This window comes from Aptenodytes patagonicus, chromosome W, assembly GCF_965638725.1.
Source record: "Aptenodytes patagonicus chromosome W, bAptPat1.pri.cur, whole genome shotgun sequence".
NCBI classification, from domain to species: Eukaryota; Metazoa; Chordata; class Aves; order Sphenisciformes; family Spheniscidae; genus Aptenodytes; species Aptenodytes patagonicus.
In genome coordinates this window covers 24,161,082-24,180,105 of record NC_134981.1, presented here as the reverse complement: position 1 = coordinate 24,180,105, position 19,024 = coordinate 24,161,082, and the positions used below count along the sequence as shown (strand labels likewise).

Sequence of the window (19,024 nt, the reverse complement as noted above, 5' to 3'; positions counted from 1 at the left end):
TGATTGAAAGTGGCTTGGTGAGCACTTCTGCCAAAGGAGGAAGTCTTATGATATACTGTCACAAACTGGAGTCTAAGAATATATAATGTCATTGATCAGTGAAGGTAAAAATATGCAGTAAAATACAAGAAATTGAGAGAAACTATTAGTCAACTAATCAAATTTCACTTAAAGAAAAAACTTAACATCTAACATCATGTTACCTCTCTCTCCAGTTTCCAGAAGACAAGTTATCTTAAAGATATTTCAAAACAAATTACAGTACAAAAGGTTAAACATCTGACACTACTTAGTTTTCTACTTAGCATTTGACTTCTTTACAAAGCTCATGAACAATTCAAAAACAAAAGGAAAAAACAAATTTAACTGCTGAGAAACTCAGATGAGTATATTATTTATCTGTAGTTGGTTTCTTACGCTTTTTTTTTTTTTTTAAACAGGTTAGTATTCTGATACATTCCTGGTTTAAAAATATCTCTTCTCAGGTCAGTTGTTTAAACTATATTATTTCTCCCAAACAGGAGTGTAAAATGTATACTAAGATCAATCTTCAAAGATTAAATTTGAAGTTTTTAAGTATATAGTGCTGCAAGGGGAGTCAGAAAATAATATAACTTTAAAGATCTAGACTAGATCTCTTGGCATATTTTCTACCAGATTCCTTATAAAATCCATGGTAAATTATTCAGACGTTAGACTTCTAAATGAAATTTAGTGTTTCACATTTTATTATTAAATCAAGCTCAAATTAAACCTTTCTTCAGAACACACGGGGCTAGTAAATACAAAGACTTCTGTAATCACAGAAAATTCTGAAGGACAAGATGAAAAGATAAAGATTTTTCTTCCCAATATTTTATATCACTCAGCAACTCACCAAAAAACATACTACTTCAGCCAAAAAGAATTTAGTTTTGATGGACTCATACACTATCTGTCAATCATATGCTGCATGAACATATGCCCATATCCAACTTGGCAGGGAGGAGGGATTTGGAGAAGTTTCACCCAAAATACTGGTATTTTAGTCAAACAGAAATATGTAAGGAAAGTTTAATCCAAAGAAATATCGCTTTTAGGAAGCAAAATATCAGTGAGATTGTTAAGCAATGGAAATTTCACCCATTTTTGGAAGGCTGCAATTGGCAAAGAACAAGCTTTGGTGAAAGTGACACTCCCAGTCTGTGGGACCCAGTGGGATACATCCCTGTATTTGGCTGAAATAACTTCAAGACTGCCATTCTCCAGGCTGAAAAATGTTTGAGTGTGGCATCTGCCCTTCTAATAACAAAAACATACACACTCTGCAGTCAACAAATGAAACCAAAAGCATGTCTGTTCTATGAAGAACAGTATCAGCAAACAAATTAGTTTCCTCTGAATAGTTATCTCCTCACATATTTAATGGATCCAAGAAGGAAAGATTCTTTAAGATTTGAAAAGATAAGGATCCCTTTCTTAGAAAGTAGTCTTTAATGGTTTCCCATTTTCTATCTGAGATGCCAGAAACAATTTTATGGTGGACATGAACCAACATTCAAGACCTGATATTGGCTACAATAAGCAGAAGTTATTAAAAATAAGACTTAAAAACAGCACTTAAAAAGCAAGTATTAACATAATTTATTTTTCTACTACTGATACATAGTAACCACTATGTAGCTTGTAAAGGAATTTATAAGTAGCACGGTTTAAAACAATTAAACCCTAGTGAAGAGCTATACCATACATGGATAAAAAGTAAAAAATATTCAATTTATAATACAATTCTTTTCTATACTGTACTAAGTTCTAAAACCACAAATAAACAGGTTACAGTGTTTAAAAAGAAAACATTTAATTCTCACCTAAAATGATTGACATTTGTTTTACTAAGGAATGAAAGCACAAATGAACCCGGTCTCCGATCGCTCTCTCGAATAAGGTAACTTCCAGGTTTTCCCGCTTGCCGAAGACGTTCTTCTGCAATTGCTCTGTCGAGTTTTCCATGATACCACCTAAAAAACAATGTAACAATGGGTGTCCTTAGGATTTAAGGCTTCTGTTTATTTTCACAGAACAGACCTGTGAAACTAATGAAAGTTCTCAGTTAAAACTGATGCAATTCCAAACCTTTGTTTCAGATAGTTATCGGATAGTTACATGTACAATCTCTCTCAAATTACTTATTTCCAATACACAGAATTTTTAAAACTTCACAGGTTCAGATAACCCATTTCCCCAAATAACTCAAACCGGAGGAAAGCACTCTGAACCATCCAAAGGGAACAAAGGCTCTCTCTATAACCAGCTTTTTCTTTCCTCCCCAATTTGCTCATTTTCAGTAAACGAGCAGAACCAGAGGTAACTGATCTGACTCAGGCTGTTGTATTTTAAGCCTACTCAGGCTTCAATTCAGACTATAACCTGTTTCTCAAACGACAAACACAGATCACAGTATCAAAGCCTGTACCTAAACAAAATGACAGCAGTCACCAGACCATATTTCAGCCAAAAAAAATCTTCCCCAAACCCAACATGCAGCCTATTAAAAGCAAATACAGATGCACAGCAACTCACAGACTGCAAAATACGACAAAAGAACACTTCGGTTTAAGGCAAAGGTTAGACTCATCATTCAAACATTCCTTACCCTTACCTCAATTTTCTTTTATTTACAAAACTCTAGTCAGACCTCTTTCTACCCCAACAATCAAATGGCGGGGGGGGGCACGGGGGGGGGGAGGCAGCAGTGGAGGGAGCAACTGAAACAAAGCCAAGTGTTATTCTCAAAATCTCTTAAAAAGGAAAACTTTTATACAGCTACTGTTTTACACTATTTAAATTATCAACTATTTCAGACCATTCATCTATTGATTCTACCAGTTCACGCATGTGTTACAAGAGCTGCAAAAAAAGCATTTTGGAAGAGATATGAAAGTAATTTTTTGGCTTAACATACACACAAAAAAATTGCAAAGTTTAGAGGGGAAAAAAAAAAAAAAAAAAGAGAAAAGAACAGCTTAGCTGTTGATAAAAATCTTGCCAGAAACATTTTTTCTATGAAATGGAAGTGAAAGTTGGCTTTGAGAACTTCCATCAGAATGAAAGTAAAACAGACTATACAGATCACAGCAGAAGCAGTACTAGTGTAGATATTGTTTACACTAGCAACGCTGCAGTCTTGTTAGTATAGCTCTCTCCTTTGCTTCTCCTCATCCTGATTAAAACAAGTTAAACCAGTGAAAGAGTAGTTTCGTCTGTACAACTGTATAGCACTTGAGGCAATGTTAGAAAGATCACGTCTGTGGTGGGTTGACCCCAGCCAGTATCTAATCACCCACACAGCTGCTTGCTCACTCCCCCCAACCCCCAGCAGAACAGGGTAGGGAATAGGAAAAGCAAAAGCAAGAAAATGTGTGGGTTGAGATAAAGCTTAATGATTGAAGAAAGAATGAAGGAAGGGGGCTGGGGGAAACAGAAAACAAAACAACAGAAGCCATGCAAAGGCAATCGCTCACTACCGCCCACAAGCAGACCAACACCCAGGCAGTCTCTGAGCAATGGCTACCTTGGAAGACACACACACACCCCTACTTTTTTTTTTTTTTATTGCTGAGCATGACTTCATATGGTACAGAATATCCCTTTGGCCAATTTCAGTCAGCTGTCCCTCCTCTTGACTTCTTGCCCACCACTAGCCTACTTGCTGGAAAGCAGGGGGGGCAGAGTGAGAAACGGAGAAAGCCTGGACACTGTGCAAGCACTGTTCAGCAACAGCCAAAATACCAGTGTGTTATCAACACTGTTTTAGCCACAAATCCAAAACAAAGCACCACAGGGGCTGCTATGAAGAAAGTTAACTCCAGCCCAGCCAGACCCAGAACACTCTCTTACAAGGCTCTGTACCATTTAGAATTTTATAGGTCAAGATGCCTTCTTTGCCTCAGTCTTTAACAGGCAGACCAGTTATCCTCAGGGTACTCAGCCCCCTGAGCTGGAAGACAGGGACGGCGAGCAGGATGAACCCCCCATAATCCAAGAGGAAGCAGTCAAGGACCTGCTACGCCACCTGGATGCTCACAAGTCTATGGGGCCGGATGGGATCCACCCGAGAGTGCTGAGGGAGCTGGCGGAGGAGCTCGCCAAGCCGCTCTCCAGCATCTATCAGCAGTCCTGGTTAACGGGGGAGGTCCCGGACGACTGGAGGCTTGCCAATGTGACGCCCATCTACAAGAAGGGCCGGAAGGAGGATCCGGGGAACTACAGGCCTGTCAGCCTGACCTCGGTGCCGGGGAAGATTATGGAGCGGTTCATCTTGAGGGCGCTCACAAGGCATGAGCGGGACAACCAGGGGATCAGGCCCAGCCAGCACGGGTTCATGAGAGGCAGGTCCTGCTTGACCAACCTGATCTCCTTCTATGACCCGGTGACCCGCCTAGTGGATGAGGGAAAGGCTGTGGATGTGGTCTACCTGGACTTCAGCAAGGCCTTTGACACTGTCTCCCACAGCATTCTCCTAGAGAAGCTGGTGGCTCACGGCTTAGACAGGTGTACTCTGCACTGGGTCAAAAACTGGCTGGACGGCCGGGCCCAGAGAGTTGTGGTGAATGGAGTTACATCCAGTTGGCGGCCGGTCACGAGCGGTGTTCCCCAGGGCTCAGTACTGGGGCCGGTCTTGTTCAATATCTTTATCAATGCTCTGGATGAGGGGATCGAGTGCACCCTCAGGAAGTTTGCAGGCGACACCAAGTTGGGCGGGAGCGTTGATCTGCTCGAGGGTAGGAAGGCTCTGCAGAGGGACCTGGACAGGCTGGATCGATGGGCCGAGGCCAACTGTATGGGATTCAACAAGGCCAAGTGCCGGGTCCTGCACTTCGGCCGCAACAACCCCATGCAACGCTACAGGCTTGGGGAAGAGTGGCTGGAAAGCTGCCCAGCAGAGAAGGACCTGGGGGTGCTGGTTGACAGCCGGCTGAACGTGAGCCGGCAGTGTGCCCAGGCGGCCAAGAAGGCCAATGTCATCCTGGCCTGTATCAGAAATAGTGTGGCCAGCAGGAGTAGGGAAGTGATCGTGCCCCTGTACTCGGCCCTGGTGAGGCTGCACCTCGACTACTGTGTTCAGTTTTGGGCCCCCTCACTACAAGAAGGACGTTGAGGTGCTGGAGCGTGTCCAGAGAAGGGCAACGAGGCTGGTGAGGGGTCTGGAGAACAAGTCTTAGGAGGAGCGGCTGAGGGAACTGGGGTTGTTTAGCCTGGAGAAAAGGAGGCTGAGGGGAGACCTCATCGCTCTCTACAACTACCTGAAAGGAGGTTGTAGCGAGGTGGGTGTCGGTCTCTTCTCCCAAGTAACTAGCGATAGGACGAGAGGAAATGGCCTCAAGTTGCGCCAGGGGAGGTTTAGATTGGACATGAGGAAAAATGTCTTTACTGAAAGAGTGGTTAAACATTGGAAGAGGCTGCCCAGGGAAGTGGTTGAGTCACCATCCCTGGAAGTATATAAAAGACGTGTAGATGAGGCGCTTCGGGACATGGTTTAGTGGGCATGGTGGTGTTGGGTTGACGGTTGGACTCGATGATCTTAGAGGTCTTTTCCAACCTTAATGATTCTATTCTATGATTCTAAGATCAATAACTTAAATTTGATGCTGTTCCGACTGCCAAATGCTTAATGCATTCAGTTAGAAGCAATGGTTAACATCTCTCAACTTTACACCAAATATATTTTTTTCTGAAGAGATGCAAAATGTTGTCTTACATACAGTGTACTATAATATTAGTCTCATGAAAAGAATTAAAGTTTGGATAGGAGGGTATCAAAGTAAAAAACCTTGCCTAACTATTCATAAAAACAAAGCTACCCCTCTGGCCATGACTCTTATCAAATGTACTCATTCCAAACAGTAACTCACTACTACTAAGACTTACACACTTCATCATTGCCAAGGACAAGATCCCTATAATTTCTAGTCACCTCTTATTTTCTTGCCTAGTCCTAACTAGGAACACTTTTGTATTTCCAACATTAACTTTGCAAGTTTTAAGTGATGATAATTGTGTTGGTTTTGGCTGGGATAGAGTTATTTTCTTCATAGTAGCTTGTATAGGGCTATGTTTTGCATTTGTGCTGGAAACAGTGTTGATAATACAGGGATGTTTTCATTATTGCTGAGCAGGGCTTACACAGAGTCAAGGCCTTCTCTGCTTCTCACGCCACCCCACCAGCGAGTAGGCTGGGGGTGTACAAGAAGTTGGGAGGGGACACAGCTGGGACAGCTGACCCCAACTGGCCAAAGGGATATCCCATACCATATGACATTGTGCTCAACAATAAATCTGGGGAGATGGAGGTTGGCAGGGGCTGTGGTTGCTCAAGGACTGGCTGGACATCGGTCGGTTGGTGGTGAGCAATTGTTTTCACTTGCATCACTTGTTTTTCTTGGGTTTGTTGGGGGGGTGTGTGTGTGTGGGTGTGTGTGTGTGTGTGTGTCCCTCTCTGTTGTTTTCTCCCCTCCTTTTTTTAATTCTTAAACTGCCTTTATCTCAACCCACGAGTTTTCTCACTTTTACTCTTCCGATTCTCCCCCCCATCCCACTGGGGGGTAGTGAGCAAGCGGCTGTGTGGTGGGTAGTTGCTGACTGGGGTTAAACCACAACAATAATCCACTATTTCCACAATGTTTTGAGCAAATATAACTAAACATTCTGAATCACACAGCTAGTGCCCTGACGATACAATAGCTATTATCAGATGCATCAAAAGAGAAAACGTAAGTACCCTTGCAACAGAAGGTTATGAAATGATCCAACTACAAGATGTCTTACTAATTATAGACCATAGTTTTAGGTAGTTGTTTCCATGACCAGCTGTTTAACCATTGCTATAACTAACTTGATACTTATATTGCAATTTTTTAATTTTTTTTTTTAATTCTGAGAATATCAATAATAGACTTCCATGCTTCACAAAGCAATCAGATGCTGTGCAAGGAAATATTTCCATCTGTCAGTTTAAATCAAAAGCAGCATGTTCAAAACTCCAACCCTATGCATCACAACCTTAATTACAGTAAACAGAATGAAGACACAACTACGAAATCATAAACAGTTTGGATTCTGTGCATTGTGATATATACACAAGCAACATACAGCTGCATAACAGACCATTCCTGACACTTCAGCCACTTCATGTAGTTGAGAGCCATAAGCCAGGTCATGAATTTCACGAAGTGAGTTGCACAGGAAGTTAGAGAGTTGTTATCTCTAGCCTACAAACAAGAGCTCCTTAGTTTTCCACTGAAGAAGCTGGGTACCAGAAAACTAGTCATACCAGTCTCGTTAGGCTCAGCTAACAGACATTCTACTGTGAGCAGGAATGTTATTACCCTGCAACCCTTTAGCAAGCTCATGGGACATCACAGGACACTTCGCAGCCCCCAACACTGAAGCACTACAAGGTTCATGAAAGACAGGCTGTTCACAAAGAGATAGCAGATAGTGAATTTACCATCTGGAAGGAGGCAGTTGCTACCATGTGTGGAAGCAGGTCACGTGGTTCAACCAAATCCCTTTACATATTTCCTTTTTACATGTAGGAAAAATCAAATATTCTGAGGCTTTGTTGTTCCACTAAAGCATTTTGCTTTTACAGTATGCTGCAATTTTAACATAGGAACACAGTAGCCCAGGGAGGAAGGAATGGAAGGAGAAAGCACTAGAGGGGAACAAAAATGTTTTTCAGCAACTTAGTAGAAATGAAGATGTTGATAACTGTTGGAAACCTCCCTGTTTCAGTCTAAAAAAACAAATTATAGTGAGTAGAAAAATCCATCATCAAATGCCACACCCATTTCACTCTTCTCCTTAGCCATACCTGACTGCTTCAACAAAATCCAAAAGAAGAGTGGAAAACAACTAGGAGACATGGTCAAAGCTCCCTACCTATAAATTCACAATCACCACCTTCATACCTTTCACAAAGTTACAGAATCTTATTATCATTTCCTGAGGCTATGCGAGTTCTGTTCCCATTAGGAGCAGAGATACGATTACCTTGAACCAGGAAAAATCCTTAATTCCAGGTGGCATACAGAAATCTCAAGAACAGTTTCACAAAGACGGAAGAAAACAACCAAAGTATCCTGTATTCTCATTTGTTTCTTTTTTATTGTGCTTTCCACCCCGATAATAAATAGCTGAAGAACATCAACTGATGTTCATATTTAACTGCTCAAGCTTCATATTAGCACTTCTAATTTCTCTCAGCCTAAAATGTTAACTGCATTCTTAACATCATAATTTTTTATCCAAACTATGCCCTTTAACACCTTGTCCCATCTGTGTTAGATTTATGCAGATTTCACGCAAGGTTGAATTATTTCCTTTATGCACATTATTCATAAAGATTAAATTAAGGTAAGTTTCACTCATACTTTATTAAATTCATTGCCTTCCTCTGTCTTGCTAGTTATCAATTTTTGACTGGGTCTTTGCAGTTCTCCACTTTATAAAACTTACTGACAGAAAAAGCACTGCAAACCTTTCCCCTTCTACAGTGGATGGATGCATGTGTAAGATAATGAAACAAAAGAGTTCAAACTAACCTGAAGCTAAAAAAGGGGGGGGGGGGGGGGGGGGGCAGGGACGACACGACGCGACACCAAAAAAGCCAAGCAATTGTCCTTTACCCAGCATACGTGAAATTAAGTGTGTTTCACGCTTCTAGGAAAGTGGGTTTTTTAATCTTTTTTTGATCCCTATACATTTTTCTAAGTGGAGGTACAAAGCAAATATAAGCCTAATAAAGAATAAGTCTGCTTTTCTCAGTTACCTGTTCTAAAACCCCTTTGAAACAGTATGTAGGAAAATAGAACACTGCTGCACTTCAAGATTAGGAACCAGGCAACTAAAATGGAAAGTCACTCTCATAGAAATTCCTCAGTATATCAGCTGTGCCAAGCCATTAACTGTGAGAGTTGTACACATTACCAATACCAGCCATTAAAATACTTTCAGAGCATACACAAACTATGGACTTACACAAAACAGATGAACCAAAACCCTCAATAAATCTTAATAAAAAAAGTAAACAAGGATAGAAGGTGAAATAAGTGTACATTCAAAAGGTAATACATTTTAGTAGCTTTATTAAAGCAAGGTTCTAAAAGTTTCAAGTACTGTAAGGACAAACAGTGTAATAAGCTTTAAAATAGACAGAGACGTGACAACAGCATAAGATCAAGCTTTGCAACTCAAAAGATTTCTTCCAATCCTACCTGATATATATATATATATTTTTACTAAAAAGAACATTGATTGCCTTTTGCAAAAAAAAAAAAAAAGCCACCAATAAATAGGTGAAATTTAGCTAAATAGGCTCTTGAAGCAGCTCACATTTTCTTGCTGAAAGTTCAGCTTAGGAAATGAATTCTGGAACTCATTAAAGTTCTTAGCAAGAAGTATCTCATTTTTACGTGCTTCATTCTTGTGCCCTCAGGTCAGAGATATGCCTTTTTCTGTTTAAACTAGGAGTAATGCTCCTATGGAAACAATATTAATACTGTTGTGCAAATCACCAGATTTTAGTTGGCAACAGTTAAGAATTTCTAAAGTGTTATTTGCCTTGTCTGCCATTAATTTCATTAAAAGTACCAATGTTTCCTTGACTTTCTCCTTGTGCTTCATCCTCTCCTACCTCCAGCCTTCTTGGACTTTCTCCTCATCCTTTTACTATTCGTCGTGGTTTAACCTCAGTCGGCAACTGAGCACCACACAGCCGCTCACTCGCTCGCTCTCCCCACCCCCCGGTGGGATGGGGGGAGAGAACTGGAAGAGTAGAAGTGAGAAAAACTCGTGGGCTGAGATAAAAACAGTTTAATAATTGAAATAAAATGATAATAATAATGATGATACACAAAGCAAGTGATGCACAGTGCAATCGCTCACCACCCGCCGACCGATGCCCAGCCAGTCCCCGAGCAGCGGCCCCCCCCGGCCAGCTTTCCCCCAGTTTATGTACTGAGCATGATGTCACGTGGTATGGAACGTCCCTTTGGCCAGTTGGGGTCAGCTGTCCCGGCTGTGCCCCCCTCCCAGCCCCCCGTGCACCTCCAGCCTTCTCAGTCGGTAGAGCATGGGAAGCTGAAAAGTCCTTGACTAGTGTAAGCACTACTCAGCAACAACTAGAACATCGGTGTGTTATCAACATTATTCTCATACTAAATCTAAAACACAGCACTGTACCAGCTACTGGGAAGAAAATCAACTCTATCCCAGCCGAAACCAGGACAAAAAGGAATTAACTGATTTATGATTCCTCTTAAATTGCACCAAACTTTCTATATATAAATGTTATCTATAAAGTAGCCAAACAAAACCTAACGAGTAAGCCACAGACAGAATATCCTTTTGGGGGGATACTACATATGGGGGAACGTATATATACATATACATCATTTTACAGAAAAAAAACCAGGTAGACTTTATTTATTTATAGAAAAACTGCTTATACAAACTACACAGAATCGCCATAGATTCCCGAACTGATTATCAAATGTTAGCTAAATCTAAACGCATCATTAACCTCAGTTTCTGGAAACTATCCCAGAAAAATAAAGCAACGTACTCTGCATGGGGAAGTTCATAAAAGAAACCCTTTTTTATTAACAAGGGAAAATCATATACCCACCCCTGCTGAGCCAATGACAGGATTCCTTAACAGCAAACTAAGATTTTAAATATTTCCATATAGTTACATACTCAACTTCTTTAAATACAATTACATATAGCTAAAATACCTTAACATACATATTCCAACCTGAAGAAACTTTATACTTATATAAACTCAAATCCCACTTAAGGATGAACAAGTATTACAATTTCAGCGTTAACAAAATGAAACAACCAACCTTTAATAAAAAAAAAAATAAAAATTGTTTCTACGTGAAATTGGTCCCAAGAAGTTGTTGAAAATATAAAGATGAACATTAAGATGAGAACGACTTTTTTTTTAGAACCCGATCATTGCAAGAATCGGACTTCTAACTAACTTAGAACACTGAATGGGTACACTGAGTGCCCTAGCAAGCTGGCTACACCTTTCCTCAAACGTTACTGCAGCTTACAAGTTTATTTAGCAACACTGGTTTCTATACATTAATAATTAATAGAAAGATAAATATTTAATCATTTTGTAATGTGTACCTTTTTAAAGTTAAGCAACACTGTTAGCTACCTTAGAAAGAATTCAAAAAAGACAAGACGAATTCTTGAGCTTCTACAGAAGAAATTAGGAAGAAAGTTGTCTATACAGGAAAATAATAAAATACTCTGTTTATCCACCTCAGCTTTTCTTGTACTTTTCTTCAAAGCCTTTGCTAATAGCTATTCCCACTGACATAATCCCAGACTACTTCAAGTAACAAGTTTCAGTAAGCAGGTCCCCTAATAATGGTCCTCAACTATAAACAGTATATTTTAAATTATGTTTTGTATATTTTATAAGATAGACCCATGCAAAAAAATTAACTTTTTTTCTATTCCAGAGTGATCAAGCAAATGTTTTACATAAAAATAAAAAAATAATTAAGACTGCCTGAAAGTATATAAAACAGTAGAGGGAACTTGTCAAGAACCGGTAAAGTTTTATTGGTGCTGACCACAATCACAGAATTCTTGTTTCATTAGATACTTCTATGCAACACAAACACAATGTTGAAATAAGATGCCTTCTCCATCCTCTTACTGTGCCCACCAGCAAGATAAATACCAAGAAGGGTGGGTTTTTTTTGTTTTTGGGGGGGTTTTTTGTTGGTTTTTTTTTAAAGGAAAAAGGAAGATATGGGGGAAACAGGAAAACTACTGCAGGAATCCTAAGAATTTATGGCTGAAACAACAGATGCGGTCCTATGCTGAAGAGATCTATGCCCCCTAACAGCAAAATCAGTGTTCCTCCCCAGCCACAAAAAAAGGAATCATAGAATCATTTAGGTTGGAAAAGACCTTTAAGATCATCGAGTCCAAAAGGAAGACAAAAGGTGAAGAAATATGGCATGATAGTATGCTTCTCAATAGGGTAGGCCAGTAGGTGAAGTGCATAAGTCCCGTGCTGAAGTTCTGGGAGACAATATACAACAAACTAAAAACCTGATAAAGTACAGGTTAATAATCTCTATTCACTGTTTAGATTAAGTAACCTTCGACTGATGTTAATTAGAAGCACTGACTTTAAAAAAAAAAAAAAAAAAAACAAACAAAACCACCCCCACACCACACGAGAAAATTCCTCTTCAAACTTTTTCCAGCATCAAATGTTGTTCCACTTTTGTTTTTCCAAATCTGAAGCTTCCATTTATATATGTACTTATGTTCAGTTTACTTACTGCTTCACTTCCAACATAAGGTTAAAGTACAATTTTGTTCTGCTGCTCCTAACCATTCTTTTAAAATAGCATTTCTGACACCATCTATTCAGACAGAAATAAAACCAGATTTATATACAATTCTATTCTGTAAGTACAAAAATTATGAGATCTGGACAAGTCAGCAAAATATCCAGCAACTTGAAAAAAGAAGAAGAAAAAAAGCGTTTCTCTCTATCTTCCCTCTACAATTCAAGAACAGGCATTAGTAAGAGACACTTGTTAACTGAAGAAAAAAGGTTACCTGCTAACCACATTAACTGTGAAACAGAAGAGAAACCTCATACGCTAAAATCAAGTTACATCACAGCTACAGAGAGCTAAAATTAGCCTCACATCCACTGGGGGGGGGGGGGGGGGGGGGGGGGGGAGTTTAACCACCCCAATATCTGCTGGAGGAACAACACAGCAGGATATGAGCAATCCAGGAGGTTCCTGGAGAGCATCAATGACAGCTTCCTGACACAGGTGACAGAAGAGCCAACAAGGAGAGGTGCTCTGCTGGACCTCATACCCACAAACAAGGAAAGGCTCATTGGGGAACGTGAAGGTCAAAGGCAGCCTTGGCTGCAGCGACCATGAGATGGTGGAGTTGGGGGGGGGGGGGGGGGGGGGCGGGGGGCGGCAAAAAGCAACATCACAACACTGGACTTCAGGAGAGCAGTCTCTGCCTCTTCAGGGATCTGCTTGGAAGAGTTCCATAGGATAAGGCCCTAGAGGGAAGAGGAGCCCAAGAAAGCTGGTTATTATTCAAGGATCACCTCCACCAAAGGCAATAAGAAGGGCTTCTATAAGTACACAAGTGGCAAAAGGAAGACTAGGGAAAATGTGGGCCCACTGCTGAATGGGGCGGGGGGCCTGGTAACACAGGACATGGAAAAAGGCTGAGGTACTGAATGCCTTCTTCACCTCAGTCTTTACTGGAAAGACTAGCCTTCAGGAATCCCAGGTCCCAGAGACCAGGGGGAAAAGGCTGGAGCAAGGAAGATGTACTCTTGGTGGAAGATGATCAGGTCAGGGAATACTTAAGCAAACTGGATGCACATAAGCTCATGGGCCCTGATGGGATGCACCCACGAGTGCCAAGGGAGCTGGCTGATGCCATTGCAAGGCCACTCTCAATAATATTTGAATGATCATGGCGATTGGGAGAGGTGCCCAAAGACTGGAAGAACGCAAATGTCACCCCTATCTTCAAGAAAGGGGACCCAGGGAACTACAGGCCAGTCAGCCTCGTCTCGATCCCTGGGGAAGGTGATGGAGCAGCTAATCCTGGAAACCACTTCCAGGCACGTGAAGGACAAGAAAAAAAAAAAAATCACCGGGAGTAGTCAGCATGGATTCACCAAGGGGAAGTCTTGCTTGACCAACCTGATAACCTTCTGTGATGAAATGCCTGGCTTGGTAGATGAGGGGAGAGCAGTGGATATTGTCTACCTGGACTTCAGGAAGACTTTTGACATCGTCTCTCATAAGATCCTCATAGAGAAGCTGTTGATGCATGGGCAAGATGAGCAAACAGTGAGGTGGACCGAAAACTGGCTGAACAGCCAGGCCCAGAGGGTGGTGGTCAGCGGCACGAAGTCTAGTTGGAGGCCAGTAACTAGCAGTGTACCCCAGGGGTCAATACTGGGTCCAGTCCTGTTCAACATCTTCATTAATGATCTGGATGATGGGGCAGAGCATACCCTCAGCAAGTTTGCAGATGACACCAAACTGGGAGGAGTGGCTGATACGCCAGAGGGTCATGCTGCCATCCAGAGGGACCTCAACAGGCTGGAGAAATGGGCTGACAGGAACCTCATGCAGTTCAACAAGGGGAAGTGCAAAATCCCACACCTGGGGAAGAATAACGCCAGGCACTAGTACACGTGCTGGGGGCTTACCAGCTGGAAAGCAGCTTTGCAGAAAAGGACCTGGGGGTCCTGGTGGACACCAAGTTGAACATGAGCCAGCAACATGCCCTTGCCGCAAAGGCGGCTAACAGCATCCTGGGCTGCATTAGGAGGAGTGTTGCCAGCAGGTCGGGGGAGGCGATCCTTCCCCTCTACTCAGCACCGGTGAGGCCAACACCTGGAGTCCTGTGTCCAGTTTTGGGCTCCCCAGTACAGGAGACACACGGACATACTGGCGAGAGTCCAGGAAAGGGCCACGAAGATGATGAAGGGACTGGAGCATCTCTCCTATGAGGAAAGGCTGACTGTTTAGCCAAGAGAAGGCTCAGGGGGCATCTCATCAATGTATACAAATACCTGAAGGGAAGGTGCAAAGACGACAGAGCCAGGCTCTTTTCAGTCGTGCCCAGTGACAGGACAAGATGCAACGGGCACTATCTGAAACACAGGAGGTTCTGTCTGAACATAAGGAAACACTTTTTTTTACTGTGAGGGTGACTGAGCACAGGTTGCCCAGAGAGGTTGTAGAGTCCAAACATGCCAACAGTATTTCCCCTCAGTTTTCAATGCAACACAAATTTATTCTTCGGTACGGAGTATGGCCTTCAATAATTATTGTAAAACTATGCACTTTCAGAAAAACATTGTTTTCTTATTAGCTACTGAAATAAACAAATGCTGTAGAACTCTGGACTTGCTACCTCTGACAGACTCATCTGAAGAAACTATAACTTCACACTACACTGAGACAAAACTTTTTTTTTTTTTTTACTTTCACTCAAACCATGTTTAATATTTCTCTACCCATCTCTCTATCTTCAACTGTTTTTTCTCACTAATATGTTGCCTCAACAGATACCAAGAGTGACTGTAAGAATACATCTACTGTGGGTAGGATTTTTGTTTTAACAAGACAATATTTTGACAACCTATTTCATCTTGTAAGGTTAATATCTTTTGATTTCAACCGATTTCCATTTCAAACTGATAATCACTGCTTAAAGAAACACCATATGAAAATATGAATTGTGTTGGAATATACTGGAACTGCTTCTGCCATCTTAATGCAACGCTAAGATATATCTTGTCAACTTTAAGATTTTTATTCAAATACATAAACAACTAAACTATTTCACGTATCACTGGTTTACTACTAAATTAAGTATCATTCGTTCATTACTTTTATAGGCATTTCCATAACACCATTTCAGACTGCCATCAACCTCTGGCAGTGAGCTTTGCAGACGGGGTAGAGAGTACAGAGAAAAAGACCAACACACACACACACACACAGAATTGCCCACTCTATTCCCTACCATCCTGTGCCTCCCACCTACCATTAAGCTACAGCATAAACATGCTACTTCTATACTCAAATGAAAAAGCACACACTGAACAATCATTAAGTCAGTCTCACTCAGGATTGCGGGGCTAGCATTGCCTTACACAGTATTTGCATGCCCCCTGCACACCAAGGACAGAACCGGAACAGAGGTAGGATGTGTGATGATTGGTTAACATGTCCAGATAGCGCTTCCGCAACTCAACAGTTAAAGAGGACAGCCTGATCAGGGAATTCTGAATTCCCCGAGCCTGTCGGCTGGTCTGTGTCGCTCATCCGAAGAAGCCATGCCCTGCTTCCTGCCACCTTGCCCGATAACCATGGTTATGTAAGCCTTTGCACTCCTGGATATTAAGTTTAGCCCAGTATTGGTAAATTATTGGATTTGCTGTTGTTTTGACCTGGATAATTGTACTACTGAATTACTGGATGCATTGTCGTAACAACACAGATAATTGTACTACTGATCTGTATTTATTACTGTACCTGTATTTAGCAATAGCTTGTTTATCCCTAGAGCTGTTGGTCTGGCATCTGTTACTGCATCCTGAACCTATGACTTGGCGGTGCCACCTTAGGCCCTTACAAGGATCAAAGATAAATATCAATCATACTTTGGGATTTTGAGTATTTTAATAAAAAGAATCTGTTAATTATTGACAAACTCCTCCCACTGCTAGAAAATTAAAGAAATCACATTAAAATGTATTCCCATTTTCCCGAGGTACTTGGAAAAGAGAAGAGGAAGTTAAGCGTATTAGGTGTTTGCTTATAATATTAAGGTGACAGATCTTTGTTCTGGTAATAAATCAAGAGTTCAATTCTATAAAAGCAGATGGTATGACTACAAAGAAAGGACACTTCCAAAATAAAACATCAGGACTGAAAGGATACAACTTACTATCAACATACGGCTAATTTAAATGACTTAACTGAGAATGGTAAAAAAAAAAACTGACTTTGTATTAAAATAGATGCATGAAAGAGAAAAAGGCTTCTGATTATTTTTAATTAGCCAACAACTTTTTTTTTTTTTTTGAAAAGTCACAAAAAGGATAGGCTACGAAGAAAAAACAGTTAAGTAGATGGAGGTATAAGTTTCTGAATCATTTTTTTAAAATCTATTTTACTGTTTAGATGTTTTTATATTAAAGTATCTGCAAGAGCAAATACTCAACTACACGGTTATGCTGGTCCTGCGAAGACTTCAATACCCCTTTTGTCTTAATAAGGTAAGTAGCCTCATCAACCAATACAAAGAATTAGGGCCTTCGCAGTCTTCCCCCTAGAACATGCTTTTTGTCAGAAATTTTGTATCCTCTTTTATGAAAGTTAACCTTCGTGATAGCATGCGAGTTACAAGACAATACTCTTGACAGCGAAATCCACTTACATTTGTGAAAGTAGTAACAATTACTTAGTATCAAATACATGATCATTCATCAAGAATTACCCCTCTTTCTACAAATATTTAAAAAAAAAAAAAACCAACCTACTTTCTGAGAAACATCATAACCAGTTCTAACAGAAAAAGCAGTCTGATCTTTCAGAGAGAGAACCAGGAGACCAGAATTCTGTATCTCTCTGACTTAATACACAACATTGAAGAAGTAACTTCACCTTTATGTGCTTCTATTTCCCTCCTCAGCCTTTATCTAAACTGCCTGATTATATTGCTAGCTCTTTACGGAAGTGTACAGCTTTAAGACTATTCAAACACTGTCTTCACAAAAAAAAAAGTCTTATTCTTTATTAACTTCCACAAAAAGTCAAGAATTTAAGAGAGGAAAGGATTAGCAGAAAGCCTGTCAAGGTTAGAGAGTTGTTTGGGTTTTTTGGGTTTTTTTTTTTTTTAATCATTTAATATTACAGTTTACCTCCTCCTTACAACTGCAATGGCTTCTGAAATCTTGGAAATACCTGAAATAACGCAGAAGTTAACTCTCCGACACTGGAGTTATGAGAGAAGGTAAAAATGAACCCAAATTCAGATGGGTTTTCAGATGAACTTTGACCTATACCTTGAACATATCTGCCATCCTGTATCTTGAAACCCTGTTATCCTCTATACTTACTGTAACTTCAGGAATAACATATTTCTAGATACCAACGTAAGCAATTTAAGCCTTTGAAACTGTTTCATTTTGGGGAGAATAAGGTACCTGCTTGAGGGCTGTTCCAATACAAGCCTTGCAACCTTTTTATGTAAATCTGCAGACTTCCTAGAGTTAGTTCATTGTTAAATCCAAAGGTTGTGTTTAGAGCACTCGCTAGTTACATGAACTCTATATAACATTATCTGATTTTTTTTATTTCACAAAATATAAACACAGAACTGCTCTGCCTCTAGTGCAAGATTCTTTATATAACTAGCACTGTAGGAATCCCGATTAACCTAATGGAAGGATAAGTATAATAAAAACCTTAACGAAGACTTGCAGTTTCTTTTTTTCAATTGCCTCTCCTCCCCAAACGTAACCTAATTAAAAACTTCTGCGACACTTCCACAGGAGTTTGACACACACTTTCCACTGAGAAAAGGCGGGGGCCCGACACCGCGCTCCCCGCTGCGGCGCCCCCCCTCCCCGCGGGGGAAGCGCCCAGGGGTGGCGAGCGCCCGGCGGGGCACGGAAGCGCTGCTACTCACTGGTTCGTGGGGGGAGCGTTGAGCGGGATGGCCACCTCCTCCTCTTCATACTCCGGCCCATCCAACGAGTCGCCTTCGTCCACGGTCCCCAGCCCCCCCGCCAAGGAAGGTGGCTGTGGCGGCGGCGGCAGCGGGGGAAAGGCGACAGTGCTGGGTTCGGGCGGGGGCAGCACCCCTCCGGACACCTCCGGCCCCCGGCCCTGGCCAGCTGCCGTCGCGGCGCCACCGCCTCCGGACACCAGAGGGGCAGGCCCCGAGCCTAGCGCCGGGAGCCCCAGCGCCGAGCACAAAGCCGGACCGCCGGCGCCCGGACTGTCCCCGCCAGAGCCCACCAGGAAGGGGCCCTGCGGCCCCAGCTCCTTGTCTCGGCATAAGGCGGGGTAGTGCTCCGACTCAGCTCCGCCAACGGCTCCCACCATCCCGGCGGAGGTAACCGAGCCGCCCTCCTCAGCCCCGGCCGCCATCATGTTGAGCCTCGCCCCCTCCTACCTCCTACCTCCCACCTCCCCCCCGCCGACCGCCGCACGCCGGGGAGGTGGCGACAACTTCCCCCTCCCCGCGCCTCCGCCTGCAGGGAGCAGAGCCGGGACAAGGGAAAGATTTCTCCAGCAGAGACGGGCTCCGAACAATAGCTGTCTGGGCGCCCAAAGCAATTCCACAAGGCCCCAGCGCTGCTGCCTTATCCCCCTGCGGCCGCGAGGGGAGCAACTCCTGCGGAGACACAGCTCCACGCTCTCACCCC

General features: G+C 42.1%; 1 protein-coding gene across 2 annotated transcripts in view; it reads right to left on the bottom strand.

Moving 5' to 3' along the window:
* The window catches only part of LOC143172013 (ras GTPase-activating protein 1-like), a 93,103-nt gene extending 74,354 nt beyond the window's left edge, over positions 1-18,749 (bottom strand). Inside the window, exons 1-3 of one of the 2 annotated variants that reach the window (XM_076361226.1) lie at positions 18,522-18,749; positions 18,283-18,467; positions 1,848-1,997 (exon numbers count right to left, since the gene is read on the bottom strand). In XM_076361226.1, coding sequence (XP_076217341.1) covers positions 1,848-1,997; positions 18,283-18,467; positions 18,522-18,749 — 563 coding nt within the window. Of the gene's footprint in view, positions 1-1,847; positions 1,998-18,282 lie in introns of both variants that reach the window. The other variant, XM_076361225.1, reaches the window with a different exon arrangement.
* Between the last annotated feature and the right edge of the window lie 275 nt (positions 18,750-19,024).